General features: G+C 48.6%; 1 protein-coding gene across 2 annotated transcripts in view; it reads left to right on the forward strand.

Moving 5' to 3' along the window:
- Nid2 (nidogen 2) overlaps positions 1-18,839 on the forward strand; it is a 61,561-nt gene that overhangs the window by 17,332 nt on the left and 25,390 nt on the right. For both annotated transcript variants that reach the window (XM_023723718.1, XM_023723719.1), the window contains exons 5-9: positions 9,194-9,343; positions 9,591-9,836; positions 11,667-11,867; positions 13,153-13,380; positions 18,355-18,498. In XM_023723718.1, coding sequence (XP_023579486.1) covers positions 9,194-9,343; positions 9,591-9,836; positions 11,667-11,867; positions 13,153-13,380; positions 18,355-18,498 — 969 coding nt within the window. The remainder of the gene's footprint in view (positions 1-9,193; positions 9,344-9,590; positions 9,837-11,666; positions 11,868-13,152; positions 13,381-18,354; positions 18,499-18,839) is intronic.

Below are 18,839 nucleotides of genomic sequence, written 5' to 3' on the forward strand. Positions count from 1 at the left end.
CTGGGAAGATCTTGGGAGCATTTAAAGCAGACCCTGGAGGTCACGTGTGGAAGTTAAGCGAGGGCTGGGCGCGCTGCTTTGAGCTGTGGCACACTGGAGGCTGGGTGGCAGCAGCAGTCTCCGTGCCGGAGCAACGCTGGGAGTGGCCCTGGCTGCTGAGAACCAGGTGGCAGCCATAACCCTTGGGGCGCCTAAGCTGTGATTCTTACCAACCGCCGGATATGAATGTAGTCTGCTGGCATCTTGGAAATGGCCAAATTCATGTGAAAAAAGGGGGTAATGGGGCCGGGGAGATGGCTCAGAGGAATAAGTGCTTCCTTGGCAAGTGTAGTGGTCTGAGTTCAATCCCCGGTTCTGCAAAAAAAAAAAAAAAAAAAAAAAGAAAGAAAGAAAGAAAGAAAGAAAGAAAGAAAGAAAAGAAAAGAGGGTAATGCACTGAGACATTTAGAGGGGAAGGCTATAGAAGTTTTAAAGTCATGGACAAAAAACCCGCAAAAAACAAAAAACCTAAAGATATTTTTAAAAGGGATTTAGGACAATGTATAAAGTATAGAAACATACAGCGGGTGTAATACCATTTTTTGGGCAATGAATTGTGTGTGGGATTTTTTTTCTCTCTTGAATGAAGCAGCAAAGCCCTCCAGGTGCAGGATGTACGTATGAGTTCACTAGGAGGCAGGTAGGGGTGTGTGGTAGAGATCCCCAGAACATTGTCCATGGAGACCAGCCATGTGGCACGCACCTGGCCATTCCTACTGATGGAGCAGGAAGTGCCTGGGCTTGGGTCTTGAGCTAGATTCCGTGTCTGCTCCTTGGTTTCAGGCAGGACACAGGCTCTGTTTGGCCTCTGTCTTCCTCAGCTTGGAAATGGAGACAATGCAGGCTTCATTCAGTAGTTACAGAGTTTTCTTTAAAATTCAGAAATCTAGAATCTTTTGAGGTTATGTCTCAAAAGCAAGAATGTCCAGGCAAGGATGTCCCAGCCCACCTAGGTTATATGACTTTCTTTGCTCTCTGTTCATAGAGAACAGAATCTTCCATGCAGTGGGTGGAAGCCACTTGCCCTGGAAGAGGCAAAGCAAGACTACAGCAAAGCCAGGAAAGAGTGAGGGAAAGCTGTCAGGTGGCACCCCAAGGAGGGCCTGAGGTGCAGCTTTGGCCCTGTTGGTCAGACTGGGAGGCCTCAGTGAGGGAGGCGGGCTGTAGTCAGGGCTTGGAGTCTGGACTACTCTGAGGTAAGAGAGGAGAAAAGTGTGAAAACATTCTGGACAGAGGAGTGACAAGAGTGAAGGAACAGGCAGGGAGATGGGGAGGGAAAGGAAAAGGAAGAGGAAGGGTGAGTATGAGAGGTGTTGCCAGGGAGGGCTGGGCAGGCTGGGTCCAGTTGCACTGTGAGAAGAGAAGAATTGAGTTGGCTTACCCAGGTCTACCGAGGTGCTGCTGTCCTGAAACTGAATTGAACCTGGGTCTGTGTGAAGAAATGGGAAGGGAGGGGACAGCTGGCTTTCAGACACCTCAGGTGTCCACACCCCATCCTTGTCTTTGCACTGGGATTGCAGTTGATGCTAGGAGAGCCCCGCGTAGGAACAGGGGTTTCCACAGCCCTGAGGCCCCTCCATGTCTGGCCATGAGAGGGGCTGTGGGAAAGGACACTTTCTGGGTATTCACCCAGAATGAGTTCCAGCAGGCTCTGTGTCCACTGCTGTCCTCCAGATGGGAAAATCCTGCCTCAGACACCACTAGATTGCTGAGAATGCCAATGGAGGCCTCATCCCCATGAAGACACAGCACGGGGGCAGTCCTTGCTAGGGTCCTCTTCCTCCTCTAGAAGTGGAGGGAGAGCCTGTGAGTGTATAGCAGAGGCCATAAGCGGCCACCCAGGCGCCTGAGATTTGCCACCAGCATCACTAGATACCACGTACATGGGCATGATAAAAACATACACCAAATGTTCACTTAAAAAATTTTATTACCATAAAAGGTACATCATCAGGGCTGGCCAAATAGCTCAGCAGATTAGGGCTGGGGGTTTGATCCCTGGGCCTGCTGTGCTGCTCTACCCCACCCCACCGCCCCTGTGCACTGACATTGTGATTGAGACTGGGTGTGGTGGCGTGCACCTATAATCCCAGCTCTTGGGAGGCTGTAAACAGGCAGACAAAAAAGGGCCAGGGAGATAGCTCAGTAGAATAAGCGCTTGCTTGGCAAGTGCAGGGTCCTGAGTTCAATCTCTGGTACCGCATAAAAAAAAAAAAAAAAGAAAGAAAACATGGTGTGTCCTCACCTTGGCCGTAGATATGGCACCTTGCGACTTCTGGGTTTCTCCTAATGTCAAAATGATGACGCAAGGGAAACATCTTAAGTTGACTCAGGACATGGAAGCGGCTATAACAGCCCAACAAAAGACACTCCTGAAAGAGTACATCCAGAGCTGTGTCAGAAAGTGTCAAGAATGATAGGCTAAGTTTGCTCAAAAGAAGACAGCATATCTGGGGGGATCAATGGGAGTGTATCTTTTATTGTAACACTTAAATGCAATAAACATTTACTGTAATTTTTAACTTTTTAATTTCATTTTATTAATCTTTTTATTTGTTTATTTGGTACAGGGTCTCACTATGCAGCTTAGACTCTTAGTGATCCTTCTGTCTCAGCCTTCCTGGAGCTGGGATTACAGGTGTGTGCTACCACGTCTGGTTTCTGTGACTGGCATGACATGCGGTACCGGGGATCCAGCTTGGGTCCTTGCACTTGCCCGGCAGGCACTTAGACTGCTGAGCTATCTCCTCAGCCCTACTGTATTCATTTTTTATTTATATTTTATTTTTAAATTTTTATTTATTTATTTATTTATTTTTGTCCTGCTCAGACTGCCTTAATGGCGGGTGTTGGGGTGACATGTGGAGCTGGAGATTGAACTGCGGTCCTGCAAGCCTGACTGGGTTTGCCCAGGCAGGTGCTTAAACAGCTGAGCTAACTGGCAAGCCCCCTGTATTTGTTTTTTAAATCACACTTCACACGTTAAAAACAAACCACCACGGAAACTGGAGGGAAAGACATGCTACTGCTCTGGGTCATGCAGTGGGATGTGGTTTTCTATATAGTCTCTCATTTGGGTTTGTAGGAATATTTAGAAAAAAAATCTTCCCCGTAGTGAAAATGTTGGGTCTTTGTCTTGAAGTAGCCGCAGAAGTTGTCAGAAGTAGAAGTCGCTCTAGCCGCATGGGGCAGCCTGAACGTGAAGACCTCTACCTCCTTGTGATGGGGTGCTCGGGCCACGAGTGGACCCCGCTTGGCTCCTGAGGTTGGGCCAGCGCCTTGGATAGGGGGCGGGCAGGCCAAGGACTGAGCAGGGGTGCTTTAGTGCTTCTGGAAAGGTGAGGATGGAGGGGCGAGTCGGCACAAGAGCAGAGGAGAGTGTTTGTTCTATTTTTGTTAGAAATTCCCAATTAGGACAAGTCTCAAGTCCTCTGGCAGTGCCTCTTATTTCTCTTTCTATTAAAGGACACGAGAAAAGTATATCTTTCAAAAAAAAAAAAAAAAGCATTAAATGGAAAAAAGAAGTGAGATTTTAAAAAAAGAACCCTCGTGTTAAGATTCCTTCAGCAGCTGTCAGACGTCAGTGGAGGGCTCTGTGACAAATCAAGCTCGTGGCCAGCAGCCGCTCCCCTCCTGCAGTGTGCTGAGGTGCCTGCTGACTTGTTGGGGTCACTTTGGAGGAGTTAGCTCCCTGGGCTGTCAGGAGAGGAGGTTGTGGAAAAAAAAAAATCATGCTTACAGATGGACGCATGCACGGTTACCCTCCACCTAACTGGCCCCTGGTTGGAAACCTTGTCTTCCTCTTCCTCCGCCACCTTCTGAACCAGAATTGGCATGTAACAGCCAGGTTCCCTGGGGACAGTGATGGCCCCTGAACCTGAGTACTACTGTTGGCACAGTGGAAGGAGCTGGGATTTAGACCCAGAAGCCTGCTTTTTTTTTTTTTTTTTTTTTGGTGGAACTGGGGGTTAAACTCAGGCCCTTGCACTTGCCAGGGAAGCGCTTATTCCATCTCCCCAGCCCCAAGAAGCCTGCTTAATCTCTGTGCACTTGTTTGCTCATCGAAAAACAGAGACAGCAACTTCTCATCAAGACAGGAAGCAGGTGCGGATATACACTGGCGTAGTAAGGCGAAGAGGTGAACAAATGGATGCTGAAAAGAAGTGCTTGGAAGTGTTTGGCATGCTGATCTCACCCGAGGGGCAGACCTTGATTCTCCGGCTTCCAGTCTAAGGAAAATGCCCACGGAAATCTGAGAAGTCACATTGGCCGGAGGGCTGGCTTTTCTTGCTCTGGGTAGATGGGCGTGTGTGGGGTCGCACATCGAGTTCCAGTTCTCCCCTGTCGTCAAGCGGGGACCTGCTGCTGTCCCTCTGCATACCTCTGCTAAAGCGTCTTCATGCACATTCTTGAGGATCGAGGCGTAACTGGTCCATCAGTGCTGAGCTCTAATTTTCAGATCAGCGGCCATGAATGAAGGAAAGTGCGGCCCAGGACAGCTACGCAGAGCTGTCGGTCAGTCAGCTTCAACTCATTGCCTACACGAATGAGCAATTCTCAGCTCCAAAGTGGGAGGCTTATGCATGCCCTGGGTATTTTTTTTTTTTATCTTCTTTTTTTTTTTTATTTATTCATTTATTTATTTGTGTGTGGCCAGCTCAGCCCACCAGGGGGTGGGGCTGGCTGGCATGTGGTGCTGGGGGATTGAACCGCGGTCCCTGTGCTTTGCTAAGCTTGTTCTGAGTAGGTGCTTTAGACCACTGAGCCATCTCACCAGCCCCATGCCCTGGGTATTAATGTCTGTTAGCAGTAGATGCACTTGGGGAGAGCTAAAGGGCAAATTCTTGGGACCCACTCAGAGTTTGCGTTAGAACAGACGTTTCAGGTGCTCCTAATGCAGTGATCCTCAGAATCCACAGGGAGAGATGCAGCTCTCCCTGTGAAGAAAGGTGCCAAAGGTGCCAGGCCAGGGTACAAGTTGCCATCTAGCCTGGGGTGGAGGTCCCTGCTGCTCCTGATCCCCCACAGCCTGACCCCTCTACAGTAGATGCGGCTGCACTCTCGGGTTCCCTCATGCCAAGATGTGAAAGCCATGCGCGACTGCCCCCTTTTCTCCTGCCCCACATCTGGGCCATAAGCAAACCCTCTTGGTCCATGCTCTAAGCTTCTCAGGTTTGGTACCTCCTCAGGTTCTCAGCCAGCGCATCTTACTGCCAACGCCAGCCCAGTGCCCATCTAATCCAGGTCAGGTCACTCTTGAGCATCTTCCCATCTCCCCCGGTCTGAAGCCCAGATCCTTCCTGCGTTCCTTCGGGCGTGGCCCAGTGACCTCCGTTCTCCTGCCCAACACAGTGAGCACCCTGCCTGACTCATCCCTGGGGTCCCTTGCCCACCTCCCCCAGACCTCTGCCTAAAGGTCGCTTTCCTGTGGCTCCAGCATCGAAAAGAACGACGTCGTGCTGCTTGGCCCTTAACACACCCGCCATACTACATACTGCGCTTGTCTATCGCCTGCTCCTGGAATAGTGTAACCTTCAGAGTGGGAAGTTTTGTCCTGCGTGATCGCAGCTCCATCACTGGTTTTTAGACCTGGTCGAGGCCTCAAAGGGGTACACCACAAATACTGCCCAGCTGCTGAGTAAATACATAAAATCGCAAGAGGCACGCAGCTTTCTCCTGACAAGCTGCTGTTGGAAGTGTGCACACTTCCTCCTGTCAAGGTGGGCATGGAAAGAGTGTTGTGAGGGTCGCTAACTGCCTCCTTTCTCTGCTGTGGCTGCTATGGAATGCTGGGAGGGTGAGTTCTACCCTAAAAAACAAGGTGATTGAAAAGATTCTCAGGTTAGCTTACCAATAACTAATTAACTCATCCTAATTAGACTTTGGAGTCTCCCATTGGCTTTTTGTAGGAGCATGAGTTATTTTTTGTAGTACTGGGGATTGAACCCATGGATACCACACCGTTGAGCTGTGTCCCTAACCCTTACGGAACCGGGGATTGAACTCAGGCCCTTGCGCTTGCCAGGGAAGTGCTTATTCCACTGAGCCGTCTCCCCAGCCCCTAGTTTTTATTTTGGGACAGGGTCTAGCTAAGTTGCCCAGGCTTGCCTTCAACTTGGGACCTGCCTGCCCCAGATTCCCAAGTGGGTGGAACTGTGGGTGTGCACTCCGCACTGGGTTCACCATTTTGTGGAAGAACACGGTTTGGCTTCCGATGAACTTGTCACGCTTTTCGTAATTGCGGGTGTGACTGTGCTGGCTGCGTTGTTGTGCCTATTTGTACCTGTATACGAGTTGTGGATACATTAGTGTTTTGGTTAAGTTAACCTAACTCTGAGGCTCTAAGTCTCTCTTCCACCCACCTCTCCTTGCTTCAGAATCCAGTTTGGAGTAGGAAATGGATCGAAGAACAGGACTTCCTTACTCACAGCAGTTCAGGGAGCCCACCAAGACCTGTTGATTCCTTAATTTGCAGACAGAACAGTGTGTAGAATTTGGTTTTATTTTTGCCTGTATGTCCTGAAAATGACTCCACTTTAGACCTACATCAGATTGCCTTTTTGCTTTAGCTCTCAGAAGAATGGTCAGAAAAATGTGATTTTGGCAATGCTGATGACAGGCAGGTCCTCCTGGTCCTCCTGATTTAGAGGTGAGGGAGCCCAGGCACTGCCTGTCTGCGATCTACAGAGCCCTGGAGGGTGGCTGAGCTAGGGACTGCAGTAGCCCCTGCCCCCTCCTGTCCGCTTACCCAGGAGCCTTCTGGGGGCTGATGGGGTTGCGACAGGGTGAGCTGGAGAAGTCTGGGCTTTGACAGCCCCGAGTTCAATTCATTCTCACTAGTTAACTTCCCTCTCTCAAACCAGTGATAGACAGCGACAGTTTCTCTACAGTGCCCTCTGTAATATTTTTACTGTGTCCCATTCTGCCCTTTTCTGCCTTGAGCTTTGTCACTTTCCAGTTAAAAAAAAAAAAGTCATGCCTGTCACTTTCTTATTGTAAAAAGTTGAATTTTTGTCTTAATTTTCTATTTTTATCTAGCTGAAATTCTTTAGCTAAGCCCTCAGAGCCTTATAAAACCGAGTCTTGGGTCAGCAGCCTCGTGTTTACTGTGTCCCTCCTCACATTTTCCACTTCAGGGTCATCTGTTTGACCCCCCAGCTTGCTGGTTTGGGAGGCTGTACCAAGAGCCCTTGTGTGTTGTCCTCACGTCGCTGCTTCTTGCCTGTGCTTTCTCCAGCATGCTGTAGTGTCTGTCCCCACCACCTCTGCTGTGTCCTACCTTGAAGACTCGCACAAGACTTCTTTGTTGGAGCCCACATGGACTTTGTCCAAACCCCTAATCTTCTTCTTAACCTCACGCTCCTGTTGGGTGTGACTGGATCCCTCAGCAAGTGAGACTGTAGAGGCGTCCTTGTGGGTTCCAATCCACCTTTGTCACATGCTGTGTGACTTCATTGGGGTGTGTCCCTTTTGCCTCAGTTTCTTTATCTGTGAAACAGGGACTTAAAACAATGCCTGCTACCTGAGGTTCTTGTGCAGATTAAGAGTTACTTAATGGAGGAGTATCTGGTATATCCGGCACTGTTTAAATGTTAACTTTAGTTGCTGATCCAACTGTTTATACAGACCGCATTGTTGTACATGTTTTGCTTCCTCTTCCATTAGCTTGTTTTCTGTTCTTACCTGGAACATTTGGTATTAATATTTTGATTTCTTTTTTCTTTCCCTTTTTCTCCTTTTTAGGCCTAAACCTGGATACAACTGTGGCCTAAGAGTAGGGTATCCTTCATCCTTGGGGGTCTGTCACTCCCCACCAGCCCTGGTGTGTTGCATTAGTGTGCTCTTGGGGTCTCCAACAAACCCCAACTCTTCCTTAGGACTCAGGCAGAGGTAGGTGCAGGCAGTCTGCCCCTGGTGGCCACATCTGGGATTGGCACACTCCCTGCGATCCTGAGAAGAAGCACCCTTGGCCCATCCGTGACCCCCATCCATACCCCACTGCCTTGGCCACTTCCTTGATGGACAGTGGCTTGTGCCCCGATGCCCTTGTTTCTTGGGGGGACAAATAAGCTTTCCTTTTTCTTTAATGGTCAGAGTAAGTGGAGATGGCAGCAACAGTGCTTGGAGCACCAAGCTTGCCTGGTCCACCAGAGCTTTCTAGGAACTCTGTGACTGTAGCCCAAGCCCCCTCCTATTACCTGGACATCCTGCTTGTGCCCTGCCCAGCCCAGCAAACCCTGCAAGGGCTGAGAGGGTGTTAACAGTTTGATTTCCTGTTCCTTTCCCCTCCTCCACAGCCTCCCCCCCACCCTGAAATGTAGGTCCGAATGCATTCTTTTTTTTTTTTTTAATGAATTTAGAAGGAGAGGGTCTACAAGGTGTGTAGGGTATACAGGGTCTCACTGCACAGGTTGGACTCATAGTGATTCTGCTGTTTTCAGTCTCCCAAGTGCTGGGATCCCAGGTGGGTGTCACCATGCTCAGTCTCAATCACTGTCTCAGCACGCCCCAGGGGTGGGGCTGGCACAGCATGTGGGGGATTGAACCCTGACCGCGGTGCTCTGCCAGGCAGGCGCTTTAGTCCGCTGAGCGCTGAGCTATCTGGCAGACCCTGTGAATGCGCTCTTAAAGGCTCTTCTTTCTCCGAAACCAAATTTCTAGGTAGGGACACTATAGGTTACTTTTTAAAGTTCAGGGTTACCTAAAAGAAGAAAGGAACAGTTGTCAGCTCTGTCCTTTGCCTTGTTCTCAGTGGGTGTCTATTAGACCATGCCTAATTGCTGGCACGTGGCCATTCCTGAGCCACAGAGATGGCAGTTCCCTGCAGCTCCCCCAACGTGGCCACACTGGACTGGAGCCCCTTCATTTGCCTGCCACACTCCACTCTCCATGCCGCAGTCTTACTTTTTAGTTCCCCACACTGCAACGTGCCCCAGATGCTAACAGCAAGCAGTGCCTCTTGCCAGAAGACAAAGCAAGTGGATTCCCTTGGGCTGAGTGTTATTCTTGTCTCTTCAACTTCAAAAACCTCTTTGTTTATTACAATCCACACCTGTGTCACAGAGCAGATGCTGCGTCTGCAAGGCAAGGAAGCTTGCAGCTGCCATGCCAGAATCGCTCCGTGGCCCTAATGAAAGTTTGTTTTATTTTTCAGTCTTTACCTATAACTCTGCCAACAAGGAAACCTGCGAGCACAACCACGGCCAGTGCTCCCTGCATGCCTTCTGCACGGACTATGCCACCGGCTTTTGCTGCCATTGCCAGTCCAGGTTTAACGGAAATGGGAGGCACTGTCTGCCAGAAGGTGATTGGCGGGGGGCTGCTCTGGGTGTCCCGCTTCTGCTTCCCAAGCGCCTCTCTGGGCTCTTCTCTGTGGACCTTATATCTCCACAATGTAAGCCTTGGCAACTTGCATGTACTGAATAAATGTAGGCGGACTGAGTCAGTTTTGTGATGGTTCCCCAGTTCGAGGATACCCAGAGTTATTTTGCACACCCACTTAGCTCTTGCACACCACCCCCAGCTTGGCTGATGGATTTTCTGTCTCCCAGGAGCCCCTCATCGAGTCAATGGCAAAGTGAGTGGCCACCTGCGTGTGGGACACACGCCCGTGCACTTCAGTGACGTGGACCTGCATGCTTACATCGTGGACAATGATGGCAGAGCCTACACGGCCATCAGCCACATCCCGCAGCCGGCGGCCCAGGCTCTCCTCCCCCTGATACCCATTGGAGGCCTGTTTGGCTGGCTCTTTGCTTTGGAGAAAGAGGGCTTCAAGAACGGCTTCAGCCTCACAGGTAAGCAGGGCTGTCTCAGTTACTCTTGTCTCACTGCTGGGACAAATACCCGACACCCAAAATTTAGGAAGGAAAGGTTTATTTAGCTCATAGTGGAGGTTTCAGTCCGTACTCAGCTGGCTCCAAGGCAGAGTGGCACATGGCAGAGAGCAGCCTTTCATGGCAGCGGCAAAGAGCAGAGAGCAAACAGTTCATGACATTGGAAGGCAGCAAAACAGCAAGAGCAAAAGGGAGGAGTGACCCCAACAGTGGCAACAGAGGCCACAGAGAGCAAGTCTGTCTCTCTATCTCTCTTATGTTACATTCAGGCTATCCGCCCCAGGGTGGGTATAGTACTCAGACCAATATTCCCAGGAGTACTCAGACCCACAATCCCAGCCTTGGATCATGAATTTAATCACAAACTAGAACTGCACCTCAATGGCTGCATAAAGCTTTGGGGGGACAAATACACACAAACCATGACAAGGGCCCTGGGAGGGCTGATGGCTGCTGCCCGTGGCGCGCTCCTTGGGGTGGTGCCTGGGAGGAGGGAAGGCGGCCTTCTGACGCTGGAGCCCAGATGTGCATGAGTTTCTGTACAAAGGCCATTGGGATTCCCTTTGGGTTTGCACAACAGCGTTTTTGAAAGAGCAATTGCTTCTAAATGTTCTTCCAGCTCTTGAGAAATAGGGTGACTCCCTTAGCATTTGGGTCCTTTTAACCTAATTTGTTGAAGCCAATTTGTTTCAGGCTGTATTTAAGTACAGAGCTGTCAAGCAGGAATGCAAAAAAAAGTATCAGGCACTTGCAGGTGATTTTCCTGCGCAGAGAGGGGTCCCTTTCCTTGTCTCACGCCCACCCCCACCCTATAGTGGTAGAGGCCAGTGCTTTCAACTTGGACCTGCACACAGATCTCCTCTCTGGCTGGGAGAAGGCAGGTTCTCACCCAGGAGGCCTGTGATCTTGCTTCTCCAGCAGGCTCCCGGGAGGTGCTCTTGCCAGGGTCTCCCTTTGATAGCAAGAACGTGGAGGATGCTTCCTGACCTCTCACATACTCACGTGGAAAGAGCTTGTTTTCTCCATTACATGCAAAAGAAAGTGCTTTGGAAAAATTTTTTTGCCCATTTCCAACTTCAGAGCCGAATGACTATTTATATACTATCTTGCCTTTAATCAAAATATTTAAATAAACCCTTGGGTCCAAAGTAGATAAAATATAGTGCAGCAAATTAAGTTTGAATTTTAGATAAACAATGCACTCTTTAGAGTGTAAGTATGCCTTTAATATTACATGGGACATATATGGAAACACACATTGTTTATCTGTAACTCGTTTAATTGGGTGTCCTGGTTCATGTTCTGTTGCGTGTGTTTTCATTTTATTTGCTCTTTTGTGTTTGCCAATCCTGGCCACCTTAATGAAGTTAAGGGTGTTCATGAGAGTTTCTTTCTCACAGAATACAAGCCCCTGCACACAGAGGTGGTGCGAGGGAAGGTGGGGTGCAACCGTTTGGGAACAAAAAAGTTGGGAGTTTAGGGAATCAACTGGTGATAGGACTTAGGTTGAATAAGGATTAAGGCAGTATGTGAGTAGGCTCCTTAGCTGTAGAAATTAGGGAAGTATTCATTTTAGTAGTGAAGGGGATGCAGCTCAGGGCCTTTTTTTGGTACCAGGAGTCGAACACAGGACCTCACGCTTGCCAGGCAGGTGCTGTGTCGCTGAGATATTTCCATAGCCCTCCTCTGTTAGGCAAACTCCATTACTGAGGCACAGCCCCAACAGTGCTAGTAATTCCTTAAATAAGGCCTCTTTTCACTTCTGTGCTGATTTTCTTTTTTCTTTTCCAGGTGCTACCTTTGTCCATAATGCAGAAGTGACTTTCTACCCAGGAGAGGAGAGGGTTTGGATCACTCAAACTGGTGAAGGACTAGACCCGGAGAACTACCTGATCGTCAAGACCAACATCCAAGGCCAGGTGCCCTCCATTCCAGCAAATTTCGTGGTCCACCTCCCTCCCTACAAGGAGCTTTACCATTACTCTGACTCGGGTATGTCTGACCGGCGACATCCACAAAATAGGAACACTACCTACCTCACAAGAGCTATACCATAGTTCTGAGAATTAAACGAGTAGCGACGTGGAATGTTCTAGAATACTGGCATCTAGGATGAGCTTAGTATTCTTTTCAGTCTTATGAAACACATAAGTAACTGAGCAGAGTGCTAGCTGCTCTACACTGGAGCATCAATATCCTTACTCCATAGTATTTATAGTATTATGTATAGTACTACTTATAGTACTGTTGATACTGTAAATAGTATCAACAATACCACTATCTATGAGGATGGGTAGAGATGGTATAATCATATACAACTTCTAACCATGCTAGTGTGGGGCGCAGAGAAAGAGTGGATTGTTAGAATTTGTCCTGAACCTTGTTTCAGCTGGATTTGACCTGCTTTAAAGTCACAGAAAGAGGCTTCGCAGTGTCTTAAAACTTACCCGAGATTTGGAGTCAGGAGATAAAATTTCATATGGTGAACTTGGCATTTAAGACTGTGCGGGAAGATCACTTAACAGTTATCTCCTCTTCAGCATGAGAATAGAGGAATCTTTTCTATCTAGTTACCTGGTTTATAATTGTACACTGTGTGACGTGTTTTGGAAAGTGTTACCTGTGTGTCAGACATACTATGGTCACAGTAGCCAGTATGTGGCTTGGCTGGAGTCGTGTCTGCCCTCTGGGCCTGGCTTTGTTCATGGTCTGAGGGCTGGAAGCTGGACGGGTGGCGACACAGGGAAGCCCGGACTGTGCCCAGCAAGGTCCAAAGCCGTGTAGCTGCCCGGGCTCTACTCCCAGCATACCTTTCTTCTACGAGTTGTGCAGACTCGCTGAAGTGTGAGATCGTGGGAGGGGCCGCTCTGCATGGTGTGCAGGATGGGAGGTTCCGCGCTCTGGGTGCAGTCAGAGTGCCGTGAGTGCTGGTGTAGTGTCCTGTGCCCCAGCCCTGCGTCTTGGCCTCTGTAAGGCTCTGCCTCCATGGTGGTGGTGCTGCGATGACAGTGCCTGCTCATGGCGCTGCTGGGAGGCATGCGCAAGGGAGGACATCGCAGTAACGCTTACGCCTGGCGGACCATGACAGTAGCCATGGTAGCTCTTCCTCCTCCTCAGCTCCATGGCTCTGCAGCCTCTTAGTTTCCCGGGCTTCCCTTATAAGTTTCCCAAGGGAATGTGCTGTAGGAATTAGATCAAAGAAAGACTGTGGGGTTTCTACTTCTGCACTTTATATTTTAAAGTATTTAACAGTTCATCTGTAAAATGTCTGTTGCAGCTGTGACTGTCACAAGTTCCAGAGACTACTCTCTCACTTTCGGAGCCATCAACCAAACGGGCTCGTACCGCATCCACCAGAACATCACTTTCCAGGCATGCAGGCACGCCGGACACCAAGCTGTCCCTAGCCCCCAGCAGCTGTCGGTGGACCGAGTCTTTGCCCTGTACAGTGAGGATGAAGGAGTGCTTCGATTTGCTGTGACCAATCAGATTGGCCCTGTGGAAGGTAAGGGTTCTCATTTTTATTGTTATGCAAGTGATCTCCTTTTCGAGACACCTCTGCACAGTGCAGAGGTTAGTGAGGGTTAATGAGTGCCCCTGCTCTATGTTAGGTGCTGGGTGTAAGGGCGAAAGAGCAGGGGCCCTGTCATAGAGGTGGAGGTGGGTAGACCTGGCACTTCTAGGGCAGCATCCCTGCCAAGGCCGGAAAGCAGAGCCAAGGGCCTGAGCTGTCCTCATGGTGAAAGACTGGCTGCTCTCAGGATCAGCACGAGGACGAGGACATCTGCTCTTGCCACTGCGGTCTAGCACAGGGCTGGAAGTGCCAGATCAGACGACTCTATTTATTTATTTATTTATTTATTTATTTATTTATTTAGCGGAACTGGGGATTGAACTCAGGCCCTTGCGCTTGCCAGGGAAGCACTTATTCCACTGAGCCATCTTCCCAGCCCCACAAAAAAAAAATCAGACAACTCTAAATTGGAAAGGTAAAATTGAAATTGTCTCTGGTCTCTGATGACATGATCAACCTCACTGCGTGTACAAAAAATCAATGCAAGATGGGTCAAAGACCTAAATTTATGAACCAAAACTTCTAGAAGACAGAAGGATATGTTTCTGTGATCTTGAATGTGGCTCTGGTTTCTTAGTCATGATACTAAAAGCATAAGCATCAAGACCAAAAATAAATGGACGCCATCAAATTTTTTAAAAAATTGTGCTTCCGAGACCATTAACAAAGGAAAATACAACTCATGGAATGAAAGGAAATATCTTAGATTTAGTGAGAGATTGGATGTAGAATATATGAAATACTGTTATAAATCAAAGAAAAATCTATAAGATGGGCAAAGGCTCTGAAAAGACTTTTCTCTAGAGATACTCAAATACCCAGTGAGTAAAAAGTGTTCAACATCATTATCACGGAAATGCAAATCAAAACCACAGTGAGATACTACTTTATGTCATCTGGATTGCTTAAAAAAATACCCAAGTATTCGGATGTGGAGAATCTAGGTTCCCTCATTGCTGGTGAGAGCGTCAAACGGTGCAGCTACTGTGAAAAGCAATGGCAGCCCCTCAAAAAGTGAAACACAAAGTTACCATTTGATAGCAGTAGGAATCCAAGAGAGATGAGAACTTAATGTCCCCAAAAAATTCATAGAAGCATCCTCAGTGCCTGTCATTTGACACAAAATAGTCTTGAGTCCATACAGTGGATCTTTCTTCAACCATAAAGAGAACTGCACAGGCTACAACACAGACGAGCTTTGACTATGTCATGCTGAGTGAAAGAAGCCAGACAGACACACACATGCGCACGCATGTGCACACACACACACACACACACACACACACTCTTTCACACACACACAAACAGCATATTGAGAGATCCCATTTATATAGAATTTCCAGAATGGGCAATCTACAGAGGCAGCAGGTAATGGCCAAGACTGAGAGGGGAGAGAGAGAGAGAGAAAGAGAGAGAGAGAGAGAGAGAGAGAGAGAGAGAGAGAGAGAGAGAGAGAGAATAGCTAAAATGTACAGGGCTTCTTTGGCGGATAGCGAAATGTTATAGCAGTCGAGTGTCCCAGTGTGGAGCCATGCGGTTTCCCATGGTGTAGACGTACAATGATCATCTTTCCCAGGGAGTAGTCAGAGCTTGAAGTTCCTGCTGTCTTCCAGCCGCCAGCCAGTCCGCAACTGTTTGAGCTGCCAGTGGGCTTGGCTGTCGTCTGCGATGTCCTAGAACAGGACCCAGCAACACTTCCTGTCCGTCCCCTCCAGAGGTCCTTTTGGAGAGCTGAGGTCTGAGGCAGAGGGCTGTGCAGGGAGGCTGAGCGGCTGTCCCTTTAAGGAAACCACTCTTCTCTTCTTAATTAAATGAGCAAATTGCTTCCAGATCCCCCATCACAGTGATGAGGCTGAACTGCCAGATGGCTCGGGACAGGCGCTGCTGCTCTTACTGTGACAGGAGAAAAGATAACCGCTGTAAGGAGTGAATAGTGAGCAGACTTTAGCAATGTATCCTGGAAGTATATGGAGGTCTGATGACGGAGTTCAGTAACACAGTGCTTGCCTAGCATGCTGGAGGTTCTGGTTTGAGCCCAAGCGCTGCACAGTCCGTGTATTTATTTTTAGAAGCACAGTTCTCCATACTTGATTCAGTGTTCTGCTGTAAGTGAAATTCTTATTTTAGTTTTTAACATTGGGCTCTGCATTTTCATCTTGCATTGGGCTCTGTGAATTATGTAATGGGCCTTATCTGAGAGTACATTTAAGTAGTAGCATATAATTACGGACATTTTTCCCTCAATTTTATGTACTGTCATGTGTCTCCTCCCAAGATGGTAAGTTGCCTCGCCTTGGAGGTGCCTTGAAAATTTCCCTTTCTCTTATTGCCTAGCAGAGTGGCAAGCTTCTGACGTCCATGTGTATCACTAATCTTTGTTGGAATGTACCATGGTAAAATTTTGATGCTGCAAGGTGCTGGGTAAGAAGGCTTAGCCTTTGTATTTATAAATTAAAACATTCTGGAAATTGCTTTCCCCTTTGGCAAGGTATTCCAGGCATTTTGTACAGAGTCTTCTCCTAAAATGGAGAACGAGTGATGGGGAGAACCAGGTTCTTGTCTTACATTGGGCTCCGATGAGGACATGACCCGGCTGCTCCTGGTTGGTTAACGACACATGCTGCACCTGACTCCAGGATTTAGTCTACACCCTCAAGTGCACTCAGCTACCGCAGCAGCAGTGCTGCGTTCCTTCCTGTCTGCTAGGAGAGCAGAGCAGAAGATTCCTGAGGATGCCTGCATGGTTTGGGGAGCTTGATGTACGCTGGCATAAGCTCATGAGATTTAAAAAGTGTTAGGGTCAGGTGCTGGGCTTTTCTTTTGGCGAAGATTCTGTTGCTGTAGTCTGTGGCACTGAGGAGACAGCGTAGTGCTCCCTGTATTCAAGCAGTAATATGACATGGAGACTAGGGAGGTACTATGCCTTAGGAGCATAAGGTGATGTTTTGTATGAAGTGGATGCTGCGAGTGTACCAGAAGGTGACGTGACTTGGCCAAGGCATCTTAGCTGACAGCAGACTATAGAGGAAATTGAAGGAGGCCAGACTTGGCCCTGAGGGATGGGCAGACATCCTGGGGACCCGGAGGAATCCTGGCAGTGAGGTGGGCTGTAGCAGAGGCACTTGGGGTGTAGGCAGGAGCCACTTGGGCAGGTCTCACCCCTATGAGCACAGGGGCAGGATGAGAGGGCTGGAGACCCCAGGAGGGGAGGTAGCGCCAATGTGTATCTATAGGTACATGGAGCTGGTTTCCAGAATGGTGAGGGAACTCTGCAGAGTGGAAGGGTGTGGAGTATACACCTGCCTTGAAATCTTTTGAGTCTAAGTTTAGAATTAATTAAGGAACTGAGATAAAGCTAAAACCCCCAGTGAGGATGACCATGGCCCTGCTGAGGGAGGAAGAAGGATCACATTTATGGGAGACCTACTGGTGTGAGCACTACCATCCAATACAGTGTGTTGGGATTTTTTGTTTTGTTTTATGTATTTGGCACAGGGTCTCACTGCACAGCTCAGACTCGTAGTGATCCTTGTGTTTTCAGCCTCCCCAGCACCGGGATTACAGGCATGTACCACCACACCTGGTCTTGGTGGCTTGCTCAGCCCGCCCAGCTGTAGGGTCAGCATGGCATGTGGTACTGGGAATTGAAGCCCCCCCCCCCCCAGTCTCTGTGCTTATCTAAGCAGGTGCTTAGTCCACGGAGCGGTTTTTTTTTGTTTGTTTGTTTGTTTTTTTTTTTTTTTTTTTTTTTTGCAGTACTGGGGATTGAACTCAGGACCTGCGCTTGCCAGGCAAGAGCTTATTCTACTGAGCTATCTCCCCAGCCCTTGCTGAGCTATCTTGATGGCCTAGTGTTGGGATTTTAAAGGCAGTTCTGGCATATTCAAACATTTGTCCTGCTATTTTATGCCAGAGGAGTCTGAAAGAAACCAATACCCGAAGTTTAGATTCGTTATCTGGGCATGGAGCTCTCTCCAACTCTGCCGCCTTTGCTGGGTGTTGATTTGATAACCTTATAAAGTCGTGGTGGCAGCCAAGTGGCAGGAAGCGCCTGTCTCAGAGTGAGGATGTCTGTATTTCTATCTTATTGTGGGTCCATCCACCCCTTCTGACTGTGCGACTTTAGGTCCCTCGGTCCCTGGATGCTGCACTAGAGGTAAAGCTATGACGATAGCACTTTCTCTACACTGCAGCTAGTGAGGATTTAATGGAGCGCCACACGCACAGGGTTTAGAACAATGCCAGGTACACAACGCTGGGTGAGCACGAACCGTGACACTGTATCCAGAAACAAAGTTCTTCAGGGAAGATTTCAGATGTTTACACTGGTCACTGTCTCACTATCCTGGATGGATCCAAGACAAAGTTAAATCTTGAAAGTAAGATTTTTAAATTGCACTCTACCCATAGAATTAGTGAATTGTAGTGAGAGACTGTTCCAAATTTAGAGCCAGGAACTTGAATGTTGAGTCCGTGCTGAACCACTTCCTGCGTGCCTTTAGGTCATTTTGTCCCTGTCTCTGGCGCACTGTCCTTACTTGTGAAGTCCCCTGTCATGGCGCAGCATCCCCCGAACACAGCTACCTTGAGAATCACAGCAGATGGAGCCAAAGCTCTTTTAACTGAAAGGAGATGGGGCTATTTTTATTCCCTAGCTATAAACCCAGTGAAAGCAAGAAAACGCGACTACAGGATAAGCAAACGGAAACCATTCCGGAATTTAAATCAAGGTGCAGATAATCTAGCCTAGCTTTGCATGGTAATAACTTAGTAGAGTCTGCACATGCGTGGTGACACACACACGTGCCTGCTGTCAGTTCCAGGGACCCTTCTTTCCCCGTCCTTCCCTGCACGTGTTCTCTGTCAATCAGCCAGCCTATGTTTGGTTCCTTTCCACCCATGCAGCGGACTCAGAGCCCACTCCAGTGAATCCTTGCTACGACGGGAGCCACACGTGCGACACGGCAGCACGGTGCCATCCGGGGATGGGTGCGGAGTACAGCTGCGCGTGCGCACCTGGCTACCAGGGAGACGGATGGAGTTGCGCAGGTAAGAGCCGCGCTGTTTCCGTCCCGGCCGCTTGTTCTTACTTGGCAGACTCCACCTAGTTATGTGTGCGGGTGACACGTGGCTGCAGCCTCTGTGATCTCCGCTGATACATACTGTTTAGCAGCTGTTAATCTGAATGCAATCACAGTAGCCCCTCGCTATTTTGCGGTTCGGTTTTCGTGGACTCCCTGTTTCACGGGTTTTCAAAAACTATTCATCTAAATTATTGAGAAGTTTTTTTCTCCATATTGCATTGCAGGATTGTACGGTAGTGCACACTATTGTGCTTATATACGTAGTATTTATGGTTTTAATGATTTTTGCCTAAAAATATTTAAAAT

The sequence above is a fragment of the Octodon degus genome, unplaced genomic scaffold, assembly GCF_000260255.1.
Source record: "Octodon degus isolate 3935 unplaced genomic scaffold, OctDeg1.0 scaffold00102, whole genome shotgun sequence".
Taxonomy (NCBI): domain Eukaryota; kingdom Metazoa; phylum Chordata; class Mammalia; order Rodentia; family Octodontidae; genus Octodon; species Octodon degus.